General features: G+C 40.0%; 1 protein-coding gene across 13 annotated transcripts in view; it reads left to right on the forward strand.

Moving 5' to 3' along the window:
* elavl2 (ELAV like neuron-specific RNA binding protein 2) overlaps positions 1-27,380 on the forward strand; it is a 161,317-nt gene that overhangs the window by 126,361 nt on the left and 7,576 nt on the right. For 12 of the 13 annotated variants that reach the window (XM_062065211.1, XM_062065216.1, XM_062065213.1 and 9 more), the window contains one exon: positions 25,446-25,798. The exons of the other annotated variant lie outside the window; for it this stretch is intronic. In XM_062065211.1, coding sequence (XP_061921195.1) covers positions 25,446-25,776 — 331 coding nt within the window. In that variant the 3' untranslated portion in view covers positions 25,777-25,798. Of the gene's footprint in view, positions 1-25,445; positions 25,799-27,380 lie in introns of those variants that run through there. 13 annotated transcript variants of the gene reach the window in all.

A 27,380-nucleotide genomic window follows, 5' to 3' on the forward strand; every position in this document is an offset into this window, starting at 1 on the left:
CAATGCACAGAAACATTAAGTTCAGAAACAGATATGTTCTGTACCAGATTATATCTAAATAGCTACTTTCCATCTGCAATCCCTGGCTACCTAAATTAAAGGGATCCAAAAATCAAGCAATACAATTATGACACTAATTAATCATAATAAATATATACATTCATAATAATCAATAATTAATAAAAAAATAATCATACTGTAGCATGTAATCAAATTTAGGAAAGTCATAAAATGCCCCTTCATGGACACATTCTTAATATACAATACAACCACACCTTATTTACATCATCACACAAAGATAATACATGCTCTTGTTCACATCTGTCATCATTCGTAAAAACAACCAAGATTTTAACAGCCATACCTCACAATTTACAACAAAATTGCTCTCATGGATAAATATAATTCACATTAAGTGGATTTGTCAACATGATGCCCCTCTTAGCGACCGTGTGAGCAGCCTTGATTGCCACTTTTTAACTTCAAATGTTGTATTCCTTTGGATATAACGGGGAGAAGGCTAATTGGTCTATACTTGTTGATGTCTTGTTTATTTCCTGCTTTATGGATTGAAATGATAGTGGCACCTTTCAACGTGGTATGGAAAGTGTTTTCTGTTATTGATTTATTGATCAAATGTTGTTATAGGAGCAATAAGACTATCCTTGTACATTTTTAGGAAGAAAATGTCCAGATCGTATATATCTCTAGATCGTGATTCTGTTTATCTTTGTTTCATTTGTTAATTCTTAACTTAGTCCATCCTGAATAAATTACACTTCTTTGCACTGATTTTGAGGGACTTTTTATTCAGGGTTTGTACAGACTGGATGAAATGTTCATTAAAATGATTACTTATGTCCAGACTGTCTGCGATAGTAGCGCCATTGATATTTAATGTTATAGTGTTGTTTGTACATGGTTTTCCATAACTGTCTAATGTTCCCTTTTGCAGCTTTGATAAATTTTAAGTGAAAGTCAGCCTTAGACTTCCGCATAGGCATTGTAACTTTGTTCCTCAAAATTTTTATAATCATACGATCTGTATTTAGACCTGTTATAATTGCTCATATGAGAGCTGAGTCCCCATTTCTCATTAGAATCCAAATTGTTTTATTAATCCAAGGTATTTTTCATTTTAGCACTCTTCTTTCTGGTTTTGTATTAGTGTATTTACAGGTATGTTCTCTTTGATTTTTGTCATCCAAATGGAATTCTAGTAGGGCTGCTTATCCTTTGTGTCATGTAGAAGCCGTTTATAATATCTTTAAGTTTCTTTCTACGCGTCTTATTTAACCAGTCCAGATTAACGTCCCCCATGACGTTACTTCTTTCATACTATGCTGTTTGAGGATGTCTGAAAATGAATCGAGAAAAATGTCTTTAGCTGTGGTCGGTCGGTATACTACAATTACCTTGAAATACATTTCTGAGGAAAATGTAATTTTAATTTCAACATACTCAAAATGATCTACTTTTAATGTTTTCCCTTTCATAAATCATAATTCCTCCCCCCTTTGTCACTCGATCTGTTTTTTCTGTAATGTTGTACCCCGGGACGTTAATTAGAACAAAAGGTGTTGTGGGTTTAAAATAAATAAATGATAAATGGGTTTTATACTTGTATAGCGCTTTTCTACCTTCAAGGTACTCAAAGCGCTTTGACAGTATTTCCACATTTACCCATTCACACACACAATCACACACTGATGGCGGGAGCTGCCATGCAAGGCGCTAACCAGCAGCCATCAGAGGCAAAGGGTGAAGTGTCTTGCCCAAGGACACAACGGATGTGACTAGGAAGGTAGAAGGTGGGAATTGAACCAACTTCGCCACGCCGTCCCTGTCTCCGATAGACAAGGTAACCCAGATTAGAGTTTGACAGTAACTGCTGGATTTGTTCAGTATGTTTCTTGTTGTAGAAAGTTTAATGATGCGGACACGTTTGTTACTGAATACTTTCTACAGACTTCTGTCTCTCTGCGACTTTGTGTATGTAATAAACAACTACAATTATTTGATATGCTTAAATTTGTTATTTTAGCTCAGCTGTTGTGTAGCTGCTAGCTCCTTGTAGCCTACAGCAGGAGTGTCCAAATTGCAGCCCATAGCTATGTTTTTAACAGACAACCGAAATAATTGAAATGTGGTATTTGCGTATCGGTCCAATCAGCGGCAGCTACGCCCTGTTTTAATCATTCGACCTAAATCTTTAGTTTCGTAGGCAGGACAGAGGACAAGGGAACAATGTGGGACAGCAATTGTCCATCTTATACCATGCTAATTGTTGTAAGGATAGTTCACATGAGCGGCCATACCTTGAGTCCCACCATATATAAGAGTCAAAAGGCTCCTATTATGAGTCGTCTAATTGGTGATCATACACTTTGGCGGTTTGGGTGGCAGGGCACACGGACGCACCTCAGTCAGCCAGTGCTAGGACAGTTGGAGCAGTCCCCGTCCTCCATTCCTTCCTGGGAGGCGTCCCCAGTATTGTCAGCTGATGTCGTGCTGTCAGGCAACATCAGGAAGTTCCTTCTGTGCGGTATTGAATTGTCAGGGCACAGTTCGTAAGCAGGTCATTACAAGGTGTGTGCAGGTTGACCACAAAGGAATGCTTCAAAGATTGTGTTGAACATTGTCCGTTGACACTTATGTCCAGCAGGGGTCTGTTTGTATCCTGCTGTTCGTCCTGCTGTGGGCGTCCTCTGTCACACCTGTATTTTTTGTGAGCATGTTCTGGCTACAACTTTGGAGCTTGTCTTGTTCAGAGAAGTTGGCAGTCCCCCGGCTGCATAACAGTTTCCACCCTAGCTTGACCTAGGACAACCGCGACTACCACCCAAGTCCGTCTGTCTGGTTTTACGTTTTGTTGAGGTTTTTTCCCTCCAGAATTTGGAACTCAAAACATGTACACCCATCGTTTTCATATCCTCTCGGTTAGTTCAATTTTGCATATCACGTTTTAAAATCACAGTCTTAACTATCCCATTAAATGTTAATCAATAACCCTAATTCAAAGATTATACGTACTACTTCATGTGTATTTAAAGGCCTACTGAAAGCCACTACTACCGACCACGCAGTCTGATAGTGTATATATCAATGATGAAATCTTAACATTGCAACACATGCCAATACGGCCGGGTTAACTTATAAAGTGACATTTAAAACTTCCCGGGAAATATCCGGCTGAAACATCGCGGTATGATGACGTATGCGCGTGACGAAGTCCGAGTAACGGAAGTTATGGTACCCCGTAGAATCCTATACAAAAAGCTTTGTTTTCATTTCATAATTCCACAGTATTCTGGACATCTTTTGCAATTTTTTTAATGAACAATGAAGGCTGCAAAGAAGACAGTTGTAGGTGGGATCGGTGTATTAGCAGCGGACTACAGCAACACAACCAGGAGGACTTTGTTGGAGCGCTAGCCGCCGACCTCACCTTGACTTCCTACGTCTCCGGGCCGCCAAACGCATCGGGTGAAGTCCTTCGTCCTTCTGCCGATCGCTGGAACGCAGGTGAGCACGGGTGTTGATGAGCAAATGAGGGCTGGCTGGCGTAGGTGGAGAGCTAATGTTTTTAGCATAGCTCTGTGCGGTCCGGTTGCTAAGTTAGCTTCAATGGCGTCGTTAGCACAGCATTGTTAACCTTCGCCAGCCTGGAAAGCATTAACCGTGTATTTACATGTCCACGGTTTAATAGTATTGTTGATTTTCTATCTATCCTTCCAGTCAGGGGTTTATTTCTTTTGTTTCTATATGCAGTTAGAGCAAGATGCTATCACGTTAGCTCGTAGCTAAAGCATTTCGCCGATGTATTGTCGTGGAGATAAAAGGCACTGAATGTCCATTTCGCGTTCTCGACTCTCATTTTCAAGAGGATATAGTATCCGAGGTGGTTCAAAATACAAATCTGTGATCTACAATAGAAAAAGGAGAGTGTGGAATCCAATGAGCCAGCTTGTACCTAAGTTACGGTCAGAGCGAAAAAAGATACGTCCATCGCTGCCTCTCAAGTCATTCACTGTTACGTTCCTCATCTACGAATCTTTCATCCTCGCTCAAATTAATGGGGTAATCATCACTTTCTCGGTCCGAATCTCTCTCGCTCCATTGTAAACAACGGGGAATTGTGAGGAATCCTAGCTCCTGTGACGTCACGCTACTTTCGGTACAGGCAAGGCTTTTTTTTTATCAGCGAGCAAAAGTTGCGAACTTTATCGTCGATTTTCTCTACTAAATCCTTTCAGCAAAAATATGGCAATATCGCGAAATGATCAAGTATGACACATAGAATGGATCTGCTATTCCCGTTTAAATAAAAAAAATCATTTCAGTAGGCCTTTAAGTACCCTTTTAATTCACTTAAAGATTATCTATGAATTTAATTTAAACGATCATTTGTCTATCAGATTAAAGATTAAAGTACCAATGATTGTCACACACACACTAGATGTGGTGAAATTTGTCCTCTGCATTTGTCCCATCCCCTTGGGGAGCAGTGGGGAGCAGTGGGCAGCAGCGGCGCCGCGCCCGGGAATCATTTTGGTGATTTAACCCCCAACTCCAACCCCAGTAGGTTCGAGCAAGCTGTCATGCTTGCACTCTGACCTCCCGCTGTGCGTGATATTCTCCAAAACAAAAGAATGTTTTTATTCACGTTTCTCCTTATCTTTCAGCTAAATCTTTTCATCTTTTAACTTTTAACGTCCGCACTGTTTATTTTTATTGTCTGCATTTTAATTTTGCTTTTATTTTCTTTCATTTCACTTTGTTGTCTGTGAAGCACTTTGAGTCTGCCCCGCCTTGCCTTGCCTGTCTCCGACTGGTTATCCAACCTAGTCACAACAAACACACAATGCCATGCTCTAAGCGCCAGGCCGAATCACACTTCTCCTCTTTTTAACACTTTACATATCAGCTTTTATTCTAATTATTAATGTAGGCTGTTATTTGTAATTATTATTCAACACTATTCACAGCAAACGGTTGTAAAGTTATAGTTATTCGCATTTTACTCTCAAAATCTATAGCTAACTGAAAGCTGTTGAGATTTGGTTTGCCTCCTTCATTTATTCTGTTATGCCATTATCTTCTTTTAGCTCACCATCCAGAAGTATGGTGTACTGCAATGTCTAAATAAAATAAATTACTCCAAACTAAAAATGTCAGACTACACTTTTAATGTTACCCGACTTAAACTTACCCTTATTAAATTAATTTCCAAACTCACCTCCACCACAGCAGACATCTTCCTCAATCCTATCCCAATACTCCCATAAATTAGAAAGATGTTTCACAATAGTGGTTAAGTAGTTATTTTAAGTAATAGCTCTCAATATGGGGAAATTGATAAGACTAAATTTGCCCTAGTGTGTGAATGTTGTCTGTCTATCTATCTGTGTTGGCCCTGTGATGAGGTTAACGTTGATGTTCCAGGTAATCTAATGTTCAGTGAATGTATAGGATAGGCCAATATAAGCTTTGGCTTCCGCCTATTCCTTTTTCGGTCATCCTTTTTCGTTTCTTTTCTTTCTGTGTGTAAATGTGTATGAATGTTAATTTGTCTAATCTGTACTGTTAAACTGCTCACAAAAAAAAAAGGTTGATGGTTGATTATATGACCAAAATAAACCTATTTCATCTATTCATTCATTATCTATTGCACTCATAGTTTTATTCCATGTTGCATCTAATTATTCCTATTGATTTATTCCCATTTCACTCAAACAACTAAACAAACAAACACACTTGCAGCTAACCACAATCAACAGCATACCATTTACGAATACCTTCATTTGTCACTTTCTCATCTTTTCTTCACTTTCGTTTTCCTTTACAAACAACATCCTGTATCCATCTCTTCCTTACACTTCACACAATTTTTCTATTTTCTGTTCTCCTAGAACCATTCACATAACGTAAGGTTATAAACATCCTTTTCCCATATTTTCTCAAACCATCCTCTTCACCCACAATCTTCCTTCATCTGCTCTCTCTTTCTCTCTCTCTCTCTCTCTCTCCTTCTCTCACAATGCAAACACAATAATCCAAAATAATCAGTCTTATAAAATACAACAGGGTCAGCAGCAATCTAAACCTGTATCATTATTTATCTCTTAACAATTTTTCCTCCTTCATAACCTGCATTTTATAATTGTGGCTTTAATATGATTTAGAGCAGTGGTTTTCAACCTTTTTTCCCAGGAAAATAAATAAATAAAATACAGCTTAATGTCATCAATTTCTGATTTATTAAATTGTATACCAGTGCAACATATTGCTCATTTGTTGTGGTCTTACTTGAACTATTTGGACAACAAAAAAAGATATAAGAATAACTAAAACGTTTTAAAAATTAAACAAGTGATTAAATTATAATAAAGATTTCTATACATATAATCTATCATCAACCTTCTTTGGATATTGTAATAGTGATTCATCTGGACTCGTGAACTTAATTCTAAATATTTATTTTGTTGAAGTATTATTCCATAATTATATTTATAAAGGATTTTGAATTGTCGCTATTTTAAAATATTTAAAATCTCAGGTACCCCCCTTTTTGTCCGGGCGGAAACACCATACCCTCCTTTGAGAACTACTGGTTTAGCCTATAAAAAATCCTTTGTCCCACACATCATTAGACTGTACAACTCCTCTTTGGGGGGGCTAGGATGACAGGGAATGCAAAACAATAACAGTACAATACTTTTTCATAACACGGTCGCTAATGCCTAGTTTCTCTTGTTATATTCTTATTTTACTGTTCTCTTTTTATTCTCCTTGTAATATGTTTCTATTTTGTTTCCATTTATACCCTTATTAGTTACTGTTTACTTTTTACTTCTTCTTCCTGAGGGAACTCTCCTGAAGGAATCAATAACGTGTTATCTGTCTATCTATCTATTATTAACCCGAGCACAATTCATGACGTCATGCTCATCTTGCAGACAGTTATTTCTATTTAGTTTTATTCTTTACATGTAATTCTACATGCACCTTCATTTATCACTTTGAAATTTTGCCCTCCTTTGTTATTAATTTCAATTTTTGTTTTGTTGTTAGCTTTCGTTCTCATTCTTTGTCTGTCTTCTGATTGGAATTTGTTTAACGCTTCTCTACGTTTTGTTTTGACTATGGCGCTGAGTGTTGGCGACTCTTATCTGTACTTCTCCCTCGCGATTTAGACTCCATGACTCACACAGGTTGACAATATATATATTAATACTAGTTGCACAGAAAAAGTAAAAAATGTTTTAGAATTTAAATTTAAATTTTACTTCATCGTGATTATTCTTGAAATAATTAAAATGTCAATATAATTAAATAATACATTTACCTTTATTAAAGGGAAACTTCGGTTTTTTTCAACCTGGGCCCTGTTTTCATAATTTTTTCTGTATATGTGAGTGCTGGATAAAACATTTTTTGAGGTCGCGCCAGTATTGAGCAGGGCAGGCAGCCTCCAGCCCAGCTAACGCTCGTACACAGGGCAACTGGCTCTCGTCAAAATTCGGCCTATAAACATGCATTTTTTTCACACTGACAGGCTCAGATAGTTACAATGAGTGTCCGACAACATACTAGAAAGGAGAAATTAACGTATGTCTCTACCTTTAGCTGGAGATCGCTGTTTGTTGTGAGCTGTGTCCAAATCTCACCACGCTACAAATCTCGTTCCGAAATCTCGCGATAACTCGCGACAAAACACCGGTGGAAAAACAGTTACCTAACCCTAACCCTTTTCTATAAAACTAAACTAACAGTCTTCGGTAACTTAGTCCAATACAAAATCACTTCGGTCGTCTCTCTTCACCTCAGTCAGGTAACTGTTTTTCCACCGGTGTTTTGTCGCGAGTTATCGCGAGATTTCGGAACGAGATTTGTAGCGTGGTGAGATTTGGACACAGCTCACAACAAACAGCGATCTCCAGCTAAAGGTAGAGACATACGTTAATTTCTCCTTTCTAGTATGTTGTCGGACACTCATTGTAACTATCTGAGCCTGTCAGTGTGAAAAAAATGCATGTTTATAGGCCGAATTTTGACGAGAGCCAGTTGCCCTGTGTACGAGCGTTAGCTGGGCTGGAGGCTGCCTGCCCTGCTCAATACTGGCGCGACCTCAAAAAATGTTTTATCCAGCACTCACATATACAGAAAAAATTATGAAAACAGGGCCCAGGTTGAAAAAAACCGAAGTTTCCCTTTAAATATAATTCAATTTTATTGAATTTACTTATTTCACTTTATTTAATGTGTTTGCTATATCATTATTAATTCAAAGCTACAATGTATTCTAATCTATGATGTGCGTGCGTGTGTGTTTGTCTCAACTTCCACACAGGAACTGGATGGATCAGATAAGCCACAAGGCTGTTCAATACAGTATATTACACACATAATTAATGACTAATGAATTTAACAAAGCTTCAATGTCCCAGTCCAAATGTATGTATTGATATTTAGATGTTTATTTATTCGTATACTGTGTATTTTATTTTTCCTATTACCAAAACCAACCGTCAGCACTTTCTTCAGATTGGGACCAGCTGTCCACTCTATTTATATATACGTATATTTTTCATTTTTTTATTTTTTAACCTAGCTCAATGCTAAACTAAACCAATGCTTACCTAGCTCAATGCTATGCTAACAGTGTCACTCACACAGCCACGTCACACGCACACATCCCTTATCTTACAATGTCTCCCAGCAGGGCCTCCTTTTTTATTTTCTTACTGAGTCACACGCACACACATATTTCACCAAAGAGCGAGAGCCTTCTTGCAAACTATAGTGTCACACAGTTACAATCACCAGCACAGTTAAAAATAAATGCAACAGTCAACTATTTTTCTCATCCAGAAGCACAGCTGTATCATATCAGAACCTTAGTAATAAGAAACAACATTTATCATTCACTCTTAGATGGACAAATAGCCAAGGGGGGGAATTCTGGACTTCCCTGCTTAGGCTGCTGCCCCCGCGATCCAACCTCCGAGAGCGGAATAAGATAATTAAATGGATAGATCATTCACTCATATGTTTTCTGTACATAAACTTTGTCTACTTTCTCACAAGCACACACATTTTGGACAATTTCACAGCTTTTGCAGATAGCGGGGCTGTGAGAAAAAGCGTGAAGGGAGGTTGCGTGAGGGAGGGGGAATACCGAGAGGTATAATGTTTGCCTTTCAGAAGAGGGGAATTAAAACAGATAAGAAACCGGGTGCTACACAAAAGTTATTAAATTACGCACATACTTCTCAACATTCATTATATATATATACACACATTTATAACCATTAACCCCAAAAACCCTGATCCGGACCAATATACCAATATAAACAACTTTGCACGCGTGCTTTTGTGGAATCGGCCGTCTCATATCACAAAAACAGGTCCCTCTCAACAGAAGCAGACCCTGCTTTTCCTTCCTGACCAACACGGATAACCGGCCTAAGGCGCTGTAGAATCACTAGGAATCACCCAACAATCCTATAGTACATCGTGTCTGGTCAGTCCATATAGTTTCACCAAGTTTCACCCAGGCTCTACCATGTGGAGCCCTTAACTCTATCCATCTATACTGCAGCAGTTTCCAAATTCGTGACAACTTGGCTCAGTTGATCTCCTTTACCGGAGTCACTGAACGATCACCTTATATCAGGCTTTTTACCCGGCTGCAGCTTCCACATAGACAGATAGGTAGGACCTTCACAAACGTATCAATTTTATGTGGGCCAAATGTCACACCAGTTTGTTAAACCTGCCTTAAATTTAGCTGTATTCAACTTTTACTAACCTGGTGCACTTGCAGAAGAAGACTCCTCTGCCGACAACGACAGAGGAGGAAGAAGTTAAAAAAAAAAGTTTTCGTCTCGCATCGTTTGTGCTTCTACACTCCAAACCACCAAAACTCTAATAACAATCCCCTTATTATAAAGACAATAAATCACAAGTTTTCAAACAAACACAGGCAAATAATCACATACAAAACAACTCAATCCAACCAACACATGCCCCAGTCTAGGTTGTTTTTGGAGAACCTGCTAGGCCTATCTTTTATGAAAAAAAATTCAGTTTTCGTCTTACCGATCCCGTTTCTCTTCAGAGAGATAACTTTTACACAGTAAGCAAAATAGCTTACCTTTTATTAGATGTGCGCGTGCAACCGTTGTCTGCCCGAGAGAGAAGCCGGGAGCGGATGTTGACTTGCAGAGTTCTGGACCATCCTGTTCGTGACGCCAATTTGTGTAGTGGATTGTCCGAAGCTTAAGCAGGCAACAAAAGTAGTTTAGTACAACACATTTATTTACCCAAACAACCAAAACATTCTGTAGACAGGTTGGCACGACTTAATATTCACTTTTGTCCCACACCCGGGGACACAGAATAGAAGATAAATCAAATGAGCATACATTCTTGACAGACATGAAATATAGGTCAAAGGTCAGAAATTCTACTACAGGATCGAACTGGATCGCCGCAGCGGGTGCTCTACCAGGTGAGATAGGTTATAGCTGCATCGCTCGCGGCTCGTCATATATTTAACGTTAATCCGCGATTTCACCGAGCGTTTCACTGACCGTGAGCAGCCTGAAGCTGCTTCATTAACCGCTGTTTGACTCGGGGGCCGGGGCAGACGCACGCACTAAAAGTCACCTGTTACCATACCGACGAGCTAACGTGTCCAGGTTATAACCCTGTTGTCAATAAACACACGTGGAGACGGTGCTTCAGATACTAATACTAATTTGATACTGTAGTAATCTTTTCTGTATTCATAATGTAAAATGGATGGATGGACATTTAAAACAAAACTGTTATTATTAATTAGTAAGTATACATTTTTTGAGCCTTTTTAGAGAAAATTATATCATTGTAGTAAATTATGCAAATTAATCAATGATGTCATGGTGACCACGCCCATAGCCACGCCCCCACCGCCACAGGTATCTTGGCAGTTTATGGGAAACACTGAAAGGCCTACTGAAACCCACTACTACCGACCACGCAGTCTGATAGTTTATATATCAATGATGAAATCTTAACATTGCAACACATGCCAATACGGCCGGGTTAACTTATAAAGTGCAATTTTAAAATTCCCGCTAAACTTCCGGTTGAAAGCGTCTGTTTGATGACGTACGCGCGTGACGTCAATCATTGAACCGGAAGTATTGGTACACCATTGAATCCAATACAAAAAAGCTTTGTTTTCATCGCAAAATTCCACAGTATTCTGGACATCTGTGTTGGTGAATCTTTTGCAATTTGTTTAATGAACAATGAAGACTGCAAAGTTATTCAAACGGGGATAGCAGATCCATTCTATGTGTCATACTTGATCATTTCGCGATATTGCCATATTTTTGCTGAAAGGATTTAGTAGAGAACATCGACGATAAAGTTCGCAACTTTTGGTCGCTGATAAAAAAAAGCCTTGCCTGTACCGGAAGTAGCGTGACGTCACAGGTTGAAAGGCTCCTCACATTTCCCCATTGTTTACAATGCAGCCAGAGCGATTCGGACAGAGAAAGTGACGATTACCCCATTAATTTGAGCGAGGATGAAAGATTCGTGGATGAGGAACGTCAGAGTGAAGGACTAGAGTATAGTGCAGGACGTTTCTTTTTTCGCTCTGACCGTAACTTAGGTACAAGGGTTCATTGGATTCCACACTTTCTCCTTTTTCTAGCACATCGGGCTTAAATGCAGATAGAAACAAAAGAAATAAACCCCTGACTGGAAGGATAGACAGAAAATTAACAATACTATTAAACCATGGACATGTAAATACACGGTTAATGCTTTCCAGGCTGGCGAAGCTTAACAATGCTGTTGCTAACGCCATTGAAGCTAACTTAGCAACGGGACCTCACAGAGCTATGCTAAAAACATTAGCTATCCACCTACGCCAGCCTTCATCTGCTCATCAACACCCGTGCTCACCTGCGTTCCAGCGATCGACGGAGCGACGGTCATAGATGCGGTTGGTGGCCCAGAGACGGAGGAAGTCAAGGTGAGGTCAGCGGCTAGCGCATCTGTTATCCATCTTAAAGTCCTCCTGGTTGTGTTGCTGTAGTCCGCCGCTAATACACCGATCCCACCTATAACTTTCTTCTTTGCAGTCTTCATTGTTCATTAAACAAATTGCAAAAGATTCACCAACACAGATGTCCAGAATACTGTGGAATTTTGAGATGAAAACAGAGCTTTTTGTATCGGATTCAATGATGTACCAATACTTCCGGTTCAACGATTGACGTCACGCGCATACGTCGTCATACATAGATGTTTTCAACCGGAAGTTTAGCGGGAAATTAAAAATTGCACTTTATAAGTTAACCCGGCCATATTGGGATGTGTTGCAATGTTAAGATTTCATCATTGATATATAAACTATCAGACTGCGTGGTCGGTAGTAGTGGGTTTCAGTAGGCCTTTAAAATAAGGATATCAATCAGTTTTTCAATAGTTGTATTTTGATTTAAAATGGTACTACTGCCCGTCTGGAGTTTTAAAGTGGTTTATCAAAAATACTGTTTATGGTAACATCCCTTATTGCGGGTGAAATGTTTTTTGGTATTTACACTCAGCTTTTTAAGTGCAACCACAATGAAGTCCATTCTCGTCAGAGCAGAGAGGAGACACACACCCACTTTGTGAAAAGATGCCACTGTTTCTGCCTTGGTTGAGATGTAAATGTTTCATTACTGTCACAAATAAAAACAAACCTATCAATAATGTTAATGAACCAGTCAATAGATTTGATATGTTCGTGAATATCTCAACCGCTCAGTCTTTTGATCAAATTTGATACTCTAACAATGCCTTGAAAATGATAGTCTTACTATTTGCTAATAATACAGGAACCACCTGTTTTGTGCATTCAAATGTATCGCATCCAATAATAATGTTTTAAAAAGTATTGTTAGTGAATCGTATCGTAACCCATGTATCGAGATTCATATCGGATCGCCTCTGTGTATGTATGTATATATATACAGAGGTGGGTAGAGTAGCCAGAAATTGTACTCAAGTAAGAGTACTGTTACTTTAGAGATTTATTACTCAAGTAAAAGTAAGGAGTAGTCACCCAAATATTTACTTGAGTAAAAGTAAAAAGTATGTTGTGAAAAAACTACTCAAGTAATGAGTAGCTGATGAGTAACCTGTTCGTTTAAAGGCCTACTGAAATGAATTTTTTTTATTTAAACGGGAATAGCAGATCCATTCTATGTGTCATACTTGATCATTTTGCGGTATTGCCATATTTTTGCTGAAAGGATTTAGTATAGAACAATGTCGATAAAGTTCGCAACTTTTGGTCTCTGATAAAAAAAAACCTTGCCCCTACCGGAAGTAGCGTGACGTTGTCAGTTGTTCACTCCCTCATATTTTCCTATTGTTTTCAACGCAGCTAGAGCGATTCGGACCATTACCCCATTAATTTGAGCGAGGATGAAAGATTCGTGGACGAGGAACGTTAGAGTGACGGACTAGAATGCAGTGAAATACATATTTTTTTTCGCTCTGACCGTAACTTAGGTACAAGCTGACTCATTGGATTCCACACTTTCTCCTTTTTCTATTGTGGATCACGGATTTGTATTTTAAACCACCTCGGATACTATATCCTCTTGAAAATGAGAGTCGAGAACGCGAAATGGACATTCAGTGCCTTTTATCTCCACGACAATACATCGGTGAAATGCTTTAGCTACGAGCTAACGTGATAGCATCGTGCTTTAACTGCATATAGAAACAAAAAAAATAAACCCCTGACTGGAAGGATAGATAGAAAATCAACAATACTATTAAACCGTGGACATGTAAATACACGGTTAATGCTTTCCAGGCTGGCGAAGGTTAACAATGCTGTGCTAACGACGCCATTGAAGCTAACTTAGCAACCGGACCGCACAGAGCTATGCTAAAAACATTAGCTCTCCACCTACGCCAGCCAGCCCTCATCTGCTCATCAACACCCGTGCTCACCTGCGTTCCAACGATCGGCGGAAGGACGAAGGACTTCACCCGATGCGTTTGGCGGCCCGGAGACGTAGGAAGTCAAGGTGAGGTCGCCGGCTAGCGCTTCTGCTCTCCAACAAAGTCCTCCTGGTTGTGTTGCTGTAGTCCGCTGCTAATACACCGATCCCACCTACAACTCTCTTCTTTGCAGCCTTCATTGTTCATTAAAAAAATTGCAAAAGATGTCCAGAATACTGTGGAATTATGAAATGAAAACAGAGCTTTTTGTATAGGATTCTACGGGGTACCATAACTTCCGTTAAACTGACTTTGTCACGCGCATACGTCATCATACCGCGACGTTTCAGCCGGATATTTCCCGGGAAATTTCAAATGTCACTTTATAAGTTAACCCGGCCATATTGGCATGTGTTGCAATGTTAAGATTTCATCATTGATATATACACTATCAGACTGCGTGGTCGGTAGTAGTGGGTTTCAGTAGGCCTTTAATGATGACGGCAAAAACTTATGCACAAAAATATAAAAATAGCAGTGAGCAAATTCAGAGCCAGGAATATCTCTTAAGCAACTAAAACAATAATATATATTATATAATAATACATTAACATAATAAAAATGAAGGCAAATTGAGCCACAATAACTTAACAGCACCATAGGCTCAGTAGGCAGAGATTACAAAGGAAAATAACAAGTTAGCCTTTACGCAAACCATAAACTGATAGGTGTGGGCTGCACCTGGGAACACACTGTGCACTTCTGATTGGTGTTTCTATGCATGCGTGTGTGTGAGTGCGACTGTGCGTGTGAGTGTGTCTCTGTCTGTCTTTGAGGCTGCAGTGCGCTAATAAATGTCCCCACACGATGTACATTTGACAGTGATTCATAGCAGGGAAGCTAACATCAGCCTACGGTGACAGCCAAAATATCTACTAACGTTACTTACCGCGATGTGCTTCCTCAAATTTGACGTTGAGTTCATGTAAGCTTAAGCTTGTTGTTGTTTGCCGCTGAAACTTTATGTGCAGTTAATCATGTGACCGCCTGGCTCTGTTTGATTGGTGAAACGGAGTCCAGCGTCACCAGTGACTGTATTTGATTGGTGAAACGCAGACATGCGATAGATCTTACTTTGAAGGTCTGTCTGACAAACCAAAACAAACAAAGCGTGCTTTAACAGATCGATAAAAATCAGTAGCGAGTAGCGAGCTGAATGTAGATAAATGGAGCGGAGTAAAAGTAGCGTTTCTTCTCTATAAATATACTCAAGTAAAAGTATGTTGCATTAAAACTACTCTTAGAAGTACAATTTATCCCAAAATGTACTCAAGTAGATGTAACGGAGTAAATGTAGCGCGTTACTACCCACCTCTGTGTGTGTATATGTATATCAATCAATGTTTATTTATATAGCCCTAAATCACAAGTGTCTCAAAGGGCTGTACAAGCCACAACGACATCCTCGGTACAGAGCCCACATACGGGCAAGGAAAACTCACCCCAGTGGGACGTCAATGTGAATGACTATGAGAAACCTTGGAGAGGACCGCATATGTGGGTAACCCCCCCCCCCCTCTAGGGGAGACCGAAAGCAATGGATGTCGAGTGGGTCTGACATAATATTGTGAAAGTCCAACACATCAGCGAAAGTCCAGTCCATGGTGGGGCCAGCAGGAACCATCCCGAGCGGAGACGGGTCAGCAGCGTAGAGATGTCCCCATCCGATGAACAGGCTAGCGGTCCACCCCGGAGCAGAGTAGAAAAGAAAAGAAACGGCAGATCAACTGGTCTAAAAAGGGAGTCTATTTAAAGGCTAAAGTATACAGTTTTAAGATGAGACTTAAATGCTTCTACTGGGGTAGCATCTCTAACTTTTACCGGGAGGGCATTCCATAATATTGGAGCCCGAATAGAAAACGCTCTATAGCCCGCAGACTTTTTTTGGGCTCTGGGAATCACTAATAAGCCGGAGTTCTTTGAACGCAGATTTCTTGGCGGGACATATGGTACAATACAATCGGCAAGATAGGCAGGAGCTTGACCGTGTAGTATTTTATACGTAAGTAGTAAAACCTTAAAGTCGCATCTTAGGTGCACAGGAAGCCAGTGCAAGTGAGCCAGTATAGGCGTAATATGATCAAACTTTCTTGTTTTTGTCAAAAGTCTAGCAGCCGCATTTTGTACCATCTGTAATCTTTTAATGCTAGACATAGGGAGGCCCGAAAATAAAACGTTACAGTAATCGAGACGAGATGTAACGAACGCATGGATAATGATCTCAGCATCGTTTGTGGACAAAATGGAACGAATTTTAGCGATATTACGGAGATGAAAGAAGGCTGTTTTAGTAACACTCTTAATGTGTGACTCAAACGAGAGAGTTGGGTCGAAGATGATACCTAGATTCTTTACCAAGTCGCCTTGTTTAATTGTTTGGTTGTCAAATGTTAAAGGCCTACTGAAAGCCACTACTACCGACCACGCAGTCTGATAGTTTATATATCAATTATGAAATCTTAACATTGCAACACATGCCAATACGGCCCGGTTAACTTATAAAGTGCAATTTTTAATTTCCCGCTAAACTTCCGGTTCGAAACGCCTCTGAGGGTTGACGTATGCGCGTGACGTCAATCATTGAAACGGAAGTATTCGGACACCATTGAAGTCAATACGAAATAGCTCTGTTTTCATCTCATTATTCCACAGTATTCTGGACATCTGTGTTGGTGAATCTGTTGCAATTTGTTCATTGCATTATGGAGAAAGAAGCTGAGCGAGCAAAGAAGAAAGTTGTCGGTGCGAAGTGTCTATTTTGCGAGGGAAGTCAGCAACAACACGTACACAGCCGGCGCTTCTGTGTTTACATTCCCGAAAGATGCAGTCAAGATGGAAGAACTCGGACAACAGAGACTCTTACCAGGAGGACTTTGATTTGGATACACAGTTGCGATAACGTGAGTACACAGCTGCGCTTCCAAACATTTGATCGCTTGCTATAACTAGCTCGAGCTAGTAGCTAGGAGCTAGGAGCTAGCATTAGGATTAATTTGTGGCATATTAAATATAAGCCTGGTTGTGTTGTGGCTAATAGAGTGTTTGAATTGTATTGGCGGGTTATATATACGGGATCCCGTCCATATTACCCGCTCGAGCTATAACTAGCTCGAGCTAGTAGCTAGTAGCTAGGAGCTAGGAGCTAGCATAACAAACACCTAGGTGTTTTATGCGGGATTAATTTGTGGCATATTAAATATAAGCCTGGTTGTGTTGTGGCTAATAGAGTATATATATGTCTTGTGTTTATTTACTGTTGTAGTCATTCCCAGCTGAATATCAGGTCCCACCCGCGCGCTTCCAAACATTTGATTGCTTGCCAGTACGTGCGTGTCATGTACGTAACTTTGATTAAATATATAAGCTTTATGAACCTTGGGTTAGGTGAACGGTTGTTTGGGCTGAGTGAGTGTGTGTGTTGTGCAGGTGTTTGAATTGTATTGGCGGGTTATATATACAGGATCCCGTCCATATTACCCGCTCGAGCTATAACTAGCTCGAGCTAGTAGCTAGGAGCTAGCATAACAAACACCTAGGTGTTTTTATGCGGGATTAATTTGTGGCATATTAAATATAAGCCTGGTTGTGTTGTGGCTAATAGTTTGTCTTGTGTTTATTTACTGTTGTAGTCATTTCCAGCTGAATATCAGGTCACCCCCGGCTCTCACAGCATCTTCCACTCCCCACTAGTCCTTCACTTGCACTTTCCTCATTTAAAAATATTTCATCCTCGCTCAAATTAATGGGGAAATCGTCGCTTTCTCGGTCCGAATCTCTCTCACTTCATGCGGCCATCATTGTAAACAATAGGGAACTTTGCGTATATGTTCAATTGACTACGTCACGCTACTTCCGGTAGGGGCAAGCCTTTTTTTATCAGATACCAAAAGTTGCGATCTTTATCGTCGTCGTTCTATACTAAATCCTTTCAGCAAAAATATGGCAATATCGCGAAATGATCAAGTATGACACATAGAATAGATCTGCTATCCCCGTTTAAATAAAACAATTTCATTTCAGTAGGCCTTTAAGGTGGTATTATTAAATAGATGTCGGTGTTGAGCAGGACCGATAATCAGCATTTCCGTTTTCTTAGCGTTGAGTTGCAAAAAGTTAGCGGACATCCATTGTTTAATTTCATTAAGACACGCCTCCAGTTGGCTACAATCCGGCATGTTGGTCAGCTTTAGGGGCATGTAGAGTTGGGTGTCATCCGCATAACAGTGAAAGCTAACACCGTATTTGCGTATGATGTCACCTAGCGGCAGCATGTAAATACTAAAGAGTGCGGGGCCAAGAACCAAACCCTGGGGAACTCCGCACGTTACCTTAACATAGTCCGAGGTCACATTGTTATGGGAGACACACTGCATCCTGTCAGTAAGATAAGAGTTAAACCAAGACAAGGCTAAGTCTGATATTCCAATAGGCGTTTTGATACGCTCTAATAAAATATTATGATCAACAGTATCGAAAGCGGCGCTAAGATCAAGGAGCAGCAACATAGATGACGCATCAGAATCCATCGTTAGCAATAGATCATTAGTCATTTTTGCGAGGGCTGTCTCCGTAGAGTGATTTGCCCTGAAACCGGATTGAAAAGGTTCACAGAGATTGTTAGATGCTAAGTGTTCATTTAGTTGCTGTGCGACAATTTTTTCGAGGATTTTCGAGATAGACGGAAGTTGAGTAGAGGATGAATAACCGCTTTTTTGAATGCTAGGGGAACAGTACCAGAGGAAAGTGATAAGTTTATAATATTTAACACTGATGGACCTAATAAAACAAAAAGCTCCTTGATAAGTTTCCCAGGAATTGGATCAAGTAAACATGTAGTTTGTTTTGTCCCATTTACACATTTTAACAATTCCTCCAATGTTATTTCGTCAAAGAGGGAGAAACTATTTTGGAGGGCAGTGTCCGTCGTATATACAGTCGTATCTGTGTTAATAGAACCCAGTTGTAGCTGAGATGCATTGTCTTTAATCTATTTTCTAATGACTTCAATTTTCTTATTAAAGAAATTCATAAAGTCATCTGCTGAGTGGGTGGAGCTACTGGGAGGAGTCCCTTGTTGGGTTAGCGATGCTACTGTACTAAACAAAAATTTAGGATCATTTTTGTTGAGGTGGATGAGATTTGAGTAATATTTAGCTTTAGCTGAGGTAAGCATGCGTTTATAAGTTATTAAACTATCACTCCATGCTTGATGGAAAACCTCAAGTTTAGTCGCACGCCATTTGCGTTCCAGCTTTCTACATGATAATTTCTGGGCTTTAGTTTCTTCTGTAAACCATGGGGTATGCCTTTTAGGGGCCCTTTTTAGCTTTAGCGGTGCTACACTATCAATGGTGTCGCGCAGAGCGTCGTTAAAGTTGTTAGTGAGGTTATTAATAGAGCCCACATAATTTGGGAATGGTGCCATTACCGAAGGCAGTAGGTCAGTAAGAGTCGTCGTTGTGGCAGCATTAATGTTGCGGCTGCTATAGTAGTTATTATTATTATTATTAGTTTGTTGACAATGACTTCGAATTTTATAAGGTAATGATCGGACATTACTTTAGTGTACGGGAGTATCGTAACTTTGGAAGTGGTGACACCCCTGACAAGCACTAGATCTATCGTATTACCGTTGCGATGCGTGGGTTCATTTATTATTTGTGTAAGACCACAGCTATCAATTATAGTCTGGAGCGCCACGCATGGAGGGTCCGATGGGGTATTCATATGGATGTTAAAGTCTCCCATTATGATTATATTGTCGGCGTGCGTCACTAGATCAGCAACGAACTCTGAAAATTCATTGATAAAGTCCTTATAGGGCCCTGGGGGGCGGTAGATGACAGCCAGGTGCACAGGCAGCGGTGTGACAAACCTCACAGTAAGCACATCAAACGAGTTATATTTATTATTTAGGTCCGAGGTAAGGCTAAAGTTTTTGTTATATATTAGTGCAACACCCCCACCCCTTTTAATGGGACGGGCAATATGCGTACCCGTATAGCCAGGAGGAGACGCCTCACCCAGCGCAAAAAATTAGTCTGGTTTGAGCCAGGTCTCGGCTAGACCAACGACATCAAGATTGTTGTCTCTAATGACTTCATTAACTAATAACGTTTTGGAAGACAATGACCTTATGTTTAAAAAGCCCATATTATAGGTGGTGGGCTGTTTTGAGGAGTTTTTGTTGAAAGTATCCGTAGTAGCAATACTAATAATGTTACGTTTATTATGCGTATTGCACTTTAAATAATTTCGACCATATCTAGGAATTGATATGACAGGAATTTTTAGATTGTTTGCCACCTCAGTAAAGTGCATGTCCACCTCTGACGCAGAAAAAACATTATGTGAGTTGTATATTATTCTAAGAGAATTGCTATGTGTGCAGGGATTATCCAGCCTGGCGCTGGCTAGTTCTAGCTTAACAGACTCCTTATTAGCGCTTCTTTGTGGATTAGCATTTAGCTTTTTCGTTAACCCCGCTAACAACAACGCCTTTAGCTTTGTTGTTAGCCCCGCCCGACACCCCCGCTTCTGCTTCCGAGCGCACCGCTTACGTCTCTTTCGTTGACGGTCTCCGCTGGTAGTGGACGCCGCTTCTTCAAAGGCCACTGCTGGATGTAGCTCGCGAAGAATTCCCAAGCTAGCGAGTAGGTCCACCGTACACGCATCTTTCAGCCCAAAATGGCCCGATCTCTCCACATCCAGAATCGTAAGTCGGTCGTAAGTGATCACGGAGTGAACACGCTGTGAGCCAGCCATGAAATTGACTGAATTGAGGGGTATTTTGGCCAAATCGGTCTACACTTCCAGGAGCGCTCGCAAGAAGCTGCCGCCATGAAGCGCCGCCATTATGTGTATATATATATATATATATATATATGTATATATGTATATATGTATGCGTGTATATATATATATATGTGTGTGTGTATATATATATGTGTGTGTGTGTGTGTGTGTGTGTGTGTGTGTGTGTGTGTGTGTGTGTGTGTGTGTGTGTGTGTGTGTGTGTGTGTGTGTGTGTGTGTGTGTGTGTGTGTGTGTGTGTGTGTGTGTGTGTGTGTGTGTATACACCCATTGACAATCAATGGGTGGCTGACTAAACACTTTTTTGCCCCACTGTATATATGTATATCACATATGTCAGAGTCAAGGCCCGCGGGCCATATCCGGCCCGCGAGAAGGTTTTTTACGGCCCTTGGGATGATCTTGATTTATTATTAGAACCGGCCCGCAGACCGCAGATCTTTTTTTTTTTTTTTTTTTTTTTTTTTTTTTTTTTTTTTTAGACCGCAGATCTTTTACACGCACCAAGCGGATGCCGGTCCAAGGTTCCGAAAGGGGGCGAGCGGCCCGCCGGGACGCGCCTGCCGGCCGAAGGGCTGCAGCCCGGCCGTCAGTCGCGGAGCCCGCCGTGCCACGCGCGCCAAGGGGGCGGGCCGAAACCCGGCCCCGAGGCCCTGAGACTTCTGCTTTGTTTCCCCAAACCGCGCGTCACCGCCGGGCCCGCACCACCGTCGGGCTGCAGCCCGAGCGTCGGTGGCGGAACCCGTCATGTGCCGCGCGCGCCAAGCGGAGCGGGGGGGTCAAGCGGGCCGAAACCCGCAGGCCACCCCCTCACCACGAGGCCCTGAGACTTCTGCGTTTGACCCCTACGCGCGGCCCGTCGGGACGCGCCCGCCGTCAAGCCACGAGGGCCAGCCGTCGGGTCGCGGAGCCCGCCGTGCCACGCGCGCCAAGGGGCGGGCCGAAACCAGCGGGGGGTTTCGGGCACCCAACTCGCCTCCCTCCCACGGAGGGAGGAGGGGGGTTTAATGTGAACATTACTGTGCAATCACATATTTAGAGTTTTTACTCAATTCAAGTTTAAAAGTTAAAGTTTAATATTTGTTTTCACTGCATGTTACTTCTCCTTAAACAAAGTGTTGTTTTTGATTTATAGATTTTTGCACTTTATTTTATTGTATTTCAATTTAATTATATTTTAAAAATATTTCAGTTGAGTGGATGATAGAAAATTGCTATTATTGTTTTTTTCTTTGAAGTAAATTTAGCCCACTTTTGCTAAAATAGAAAATATGGGCTACTGATGGTGCCTTGAATACCGGTTTCTTTCATTTAATGTTCATGTTATGGGGATTTTTATATAAAGGAAATTTGTCTTTTGTGTCTGTTGAAAATTAAAGATTACTGACAGAGCCATAAGAAAATATTGCTTTATTTATCTGATCATATTGGAATATATTTGTTAGGTTTTCAGTAGGTTCAATTAGGTTCACTAGACTATATGCGTCATTTAAAAATTTTTCAATGAACATTCGAACAGTCCGGCCCTCGGCTTGTAGCTAAATTTTTTATTTGGCCCTCCGTCCATTTGACTTTGACACCCCTGATGTATATATTAAGGCTGAAACGACGCGTCGACGTCATCGGTTACGTAAATACGTCGACGCCGTTTTTGTGCGTCGACGCGTCGCATAATGACGTCACACTACCGTCATGGCGGAGCGCAAAGCAGACGATCAAAAAAGACGGTGCGAGCGAGGGGGGAAAAGCATGCCAAAAGTGTGGGAGTATTTCAATAAAAGGCCTAATAATGTTGTTGTATGCAGACTGTGTCGAGCGGAAATGGCCTATCATAGCAGCACAACGGCTATGAACGAACATTTGAAAAGAAAACCATCAACTAGTCAATCGTCCGCGCGAGCATACGTTGTCATCATTACACAAAAACATGAATGTGTCATTTGTATCTGCTAGGGGTGTAACGGTACGTGTTTTGTATTGAACCGTTTCGGTACGGGGCTTTCGGTTCGGTACGGGGGTGTACCGAACGAGTTTCTAAGCTAAAGCCTTAACAAGCTGCTTTGCTCCGTCTGCCTCTGTCTCAGCACGCAGCATTGTCCCACCCATACAACCATCTGATTGGTACACACGCAGCATTGTCCCACCCACACAACCATCTGATTGGTACACACGAAGCATTATCAGCCAATCAGCAGTGCGTATTCAGAGCGCATGTAGTCAGCGCTTCAGCGTGGAGCAGATAGGTGTTTAGCAGGTGAGCATCAGGCAGCGGACTCTCCCCAAATGATAATAAACACCTCCCAGTCAACTACTAGTAACATCACTATGAGCCCGTTGACCTTCTAGGAATATAAACTGGAGCTCAGCTCACTCGCAATCCTGGCTTGAGGTGAAGGCTAATTAGCTCTCAGTTCCAGCCACATCGACCCCTTCTGAGCGCCTATTTTCAGCTGCTGGGAATATTGTAAACAAGAAAACAACCAAAGCATGTAGACATGCTAACCTTTCTTCATTACAACTGTTAGACACTCACTGGAATGAGTAGAATTGGTTATTGTGTACTGTGTTGGACTGGATGTTTATTTTGCACATTTTAAAAGCAATACTTAATGTTTACAGTGCTCCAGAATATTTCGTTTTGCACTTTTTTGTATTGGATGTTTATCTTTATTTTTGCACATTTTAAAGCAAAATAAGCAATACTTTTACTTTTGAAATGCTTATACTATTGCAGAATATTAAGATTTGCACTGGATGTTGACTTTTATATTTGCACATTAAAAAGCAAATAAACTACTTTTAATTTTGTTAAATGTTAAAAAGTTAAAAGTTTTAAATGTTTACATTTTTACATAATATTTAGTCATGTTGTTGTCAATGTTGACTGAGTGGCCATACTTCTTTTTTTTTGTAAATAAAAGCCATGCCTTTTGAAAAAACGGGCCTACATTTATTTTTTCATCTTCATTTTGAATAAAAAAAATAATCGGTAAAAGGAAAAATAATCTATAGATTAATCGGAAAAAATCTATAGATTAACCGATTAATCGAAAAATAATCTATAGATTAATCGATAGAAAAATAATCGTTAGCTGCAGCCTTAGTATATATGTATATGTATATATATGTATATATATATGTGTATATATGTATGTGTATATATATGTATATGTATATATATGTGTATATATATATATATATATATATATATATATATACTGTATGTATGTGTATATATGTGTACATACATATATATATATACCGTAATTTCCGGACTATAAGCCGCACCTGACTATAAGCCGCACCAGCTAAATTTAGGGGAAAATACAGATTGCTCCATATATAAGCCGCACCCGACTATAAGCCGCAGGGTTTTGATGTGTAATTAGCGTAGTATATAGGGCTTCCTGCTACCACGGAGGGGATTGTCGGGACAGAGATGACTGTTTGGGAACGCAAAGCGTCCCATTTATTAACAATAAATCTTTCAATCATTCAATCAAACTTTCACATCTTTGACATGGCGAACAGCATTCGTGCAGAGTACAAATAATACAACGGTGCAAAGTAATACAAAGTGCTCGCCTGTACGTTACCAAAATAACCAGCCTACCGGTATATGAAAAGTCAGTCTTTAATCATTGTGTCATCGTCTTCCTCCTGCGTACTAAAACCACCGAAATCCTCTTCGTCGGTGTCGGAGAAGAACAGGCCGTATATAAGCCGCACCCTTGTATAAGCCGCAGGGACCAGAACGAGGGGAAAAAGTAGCGGCTTATAGTCCGGAAATTACGGTATATATGTATATGTATATATGTGTATATGTATAATTTTTTATTCTTTTTTTTACCTCACTGGGATCCCTGATTTTATAAGATTTTCAATTCAAGGTTTTCATAAATTGTAAGCCATAATCATAAAAAAAAGGCTTGAAATATCTTGAGTTACATGTTATGTCTGATAGTTTCACCTTGTAAATCTAATGCTAATATTAAGAATTTTCTCGGGAGATGACAAAATATTCTTACATTTTGAAAATATTACTAAACGTTACATTCTTGCGTAATTTCCACATGTTTTATTTTATTAAATTATACAGAACAATATTACATTTATTTTCTAAAGTTATTTTTCTATGCTATATGTGCCTCTTCACAACTCACTGTTGGCTTTGTAAGGTCATGTCCCCTCTCAACTAAACTAAATTGATGCTAATCTATCTTTTTGTTCTTTTTTTTCCAAAAAAGAATCAATAAGAGAACCGTTAGGGAACTGAATTGTTAGGCAGAATCGGACCTGGAAAAATCTTATCAATTCCCATCACTCGATGTAACAATATGAAAATGTCATATCACAGTTACTGTGACCAGAATTGTACCATTATTATTACAGCATTGTTAAATGTGCTCGTTAAAATCTTTTTAACTGAGTTTCTTTTCCAAGTATGTAATGATATGGTGGGTAATACTGAATATTTTTTTTGTTGCTATTAAAACCCCCTTAAAAGCACTACAGACAAGTTTGCCTTTTTATCCTTTTAATTTAATAAGCTGTGTTTCGGTTTACAGCAGGTTCTCCCCCATGGCCATCGATGGGGTGACCAGCCTGGCAGGCATAAACCTCCCGGGCCACCCTGGCAGCGGCTGGTGCATCTTCGTCTACAACCTGGCGCCGGATGCCGATGAGAGCATCTTGTGGCAAATGTTTGGGCCGTTTGGCGCTGTCACCAACGTCAAGGTCATACGTGACTTCAACACAAACAAGTGCAAGGGATTCGGCTTTGTTACTATGACAAACTACGATGAGGCGGCCGTAGCCATCGCCAGCTTGAATGGGTATCGCCTCGGGGACCGCATGCTACAGGTGTCGTTCAAAACCAACAAAACACATAAAGCTTGAAAAAAAAAAAAACGTTAATTTTCTACATTAGTGAACAACTTTGTAAGATACCGTCACAAATAATATTCCTTGCGTTTTTGTTGTTTGTTTTTTTTGCTTTGAATCTTTCGATACATAAAAGAACGAGTATATAGGTTTTGTCGTTCTTTTGCGCCAAGTCTTGTGCGGTGTTGTGATTATTTTGTTTTTTTGTGTCCCGATTGTTTCTGTTGCCTTGAGCGTTTAACTTCCTTTAAACTATTTTATCGGGTTTGTTGTATTATACTCATTCTCATCGTTACTCGGTGATCGGTCAGTCGACCGCATAATGTTGCTTACTGTAAAGTTGTAACGGAGAGAAAGACAAAAAATATATATCGCCAAAGAGCTAAGAACCTCTTTGGGTTTAAGAAAAAAAGTCTATTTTTATAATAAAAAAATTGGAGTAAACTTTTTACTGAACCTGGAACAATAATACGAATTTAAAAAGTATTTTGACTTTGACAGATTTCTTCGTACGACAACCCTTGTAAGCGTAATGAGGAAGTTTGCAGCCGGGAGACGTTTGATGTGAACCAAAAAAAAGTTTGTATTCTCTTTGCTGATTTCTGTTGTATTTTTTCATTTGCTGTTTTGCTATTTGATTTTATGACAAAACTGGGACTCTAATCTTTTTTTTTTGTTTCATGGAAGGCCCTTAGTTCAAATGTGTTGCTTGCTTTTGGTATGTAGATAGTCTCACTTTGTCTGCAAAAACATGGTTTCGTTTATAATACATAAACATTATAGACCTCTATTTATGTGGTACATACAGAACCAGGGTTGTTTCTTGTTAAATATATAGAAATATAACTAATGCATATAAACGGTCTTTAAATGCTTCTAAGGTGTAATAAAAGTGACAATTAGGCAACACACTTCAAAACCTTTAAAGAGCAGCGCACTTTATGCATTATATATGAATATCGTTATCATTATCTGTTAAACTTTTATGCATTGTGATGCCCCCAATTAGCTATAATTAGTTTTTGTACTGTTTTATTTTGTCCAAGGAGTTCGGCCTGCAAATATGCTCCCTTCCTACATGTGGCTTGAATGTAAAGAACGCTTCATTTAGCTGTTTTGTTGTTCGTTGTTGTTGTTGGAAAACAATAATTTAAGTATTTAAAGAAGAGATGTACTTGTTATTTATGTTGGTTTTTTTCAGTACTTAAAAGAAACTATTTGTTGACCCCAACATACCCCCATTTGTTGAGTACATCAATAAATAAGTTTGAAGGGCAAAATATGACTTGAAATGTTCTTTTGTTATATAAAATCTACATAATCTAATTCATGGGTCAGACACTTTCGGGGCCGGCGTGGCTCGGTTGCTAGAGCGGCGGTGCCAGCAACTTGAGGGTTCCAGGTTCGATCCCCACTTCCGCCACCCGAGTCACTGCCTTTGGTTTCTTGGGTAAGATACTTTACCCACCTGCTCCCAGTGCCACCCACACTGGTTTTAATGTAATTTAGATAATGGGTATCACTATGTAAAGCGCTTTGAGTCACTAGAGAAAAGCGTTATATAAATATAATTCACTTCAATTCTCTTTGTCGTTCAGCTTCTTGTTAGAAAACAAGTT

Source organism: Entelurus aequoreus, linkage group LG12 (genome assembly GCF_033978785.1).
Source record: "Entelurus aequoreus isolate RoL-2023_Sb linkage group LG12, RoL_Eaeq_v1.1, whole genome shotgun sequence".
Classification (NCBI taxonomy): domain Eukaryota; kingdom Metazoa; phylum Chordata; class Actinopteri; order Syngnathiformes; family Syngnathidae; genus Entelurus; species Entelurus aequoreus.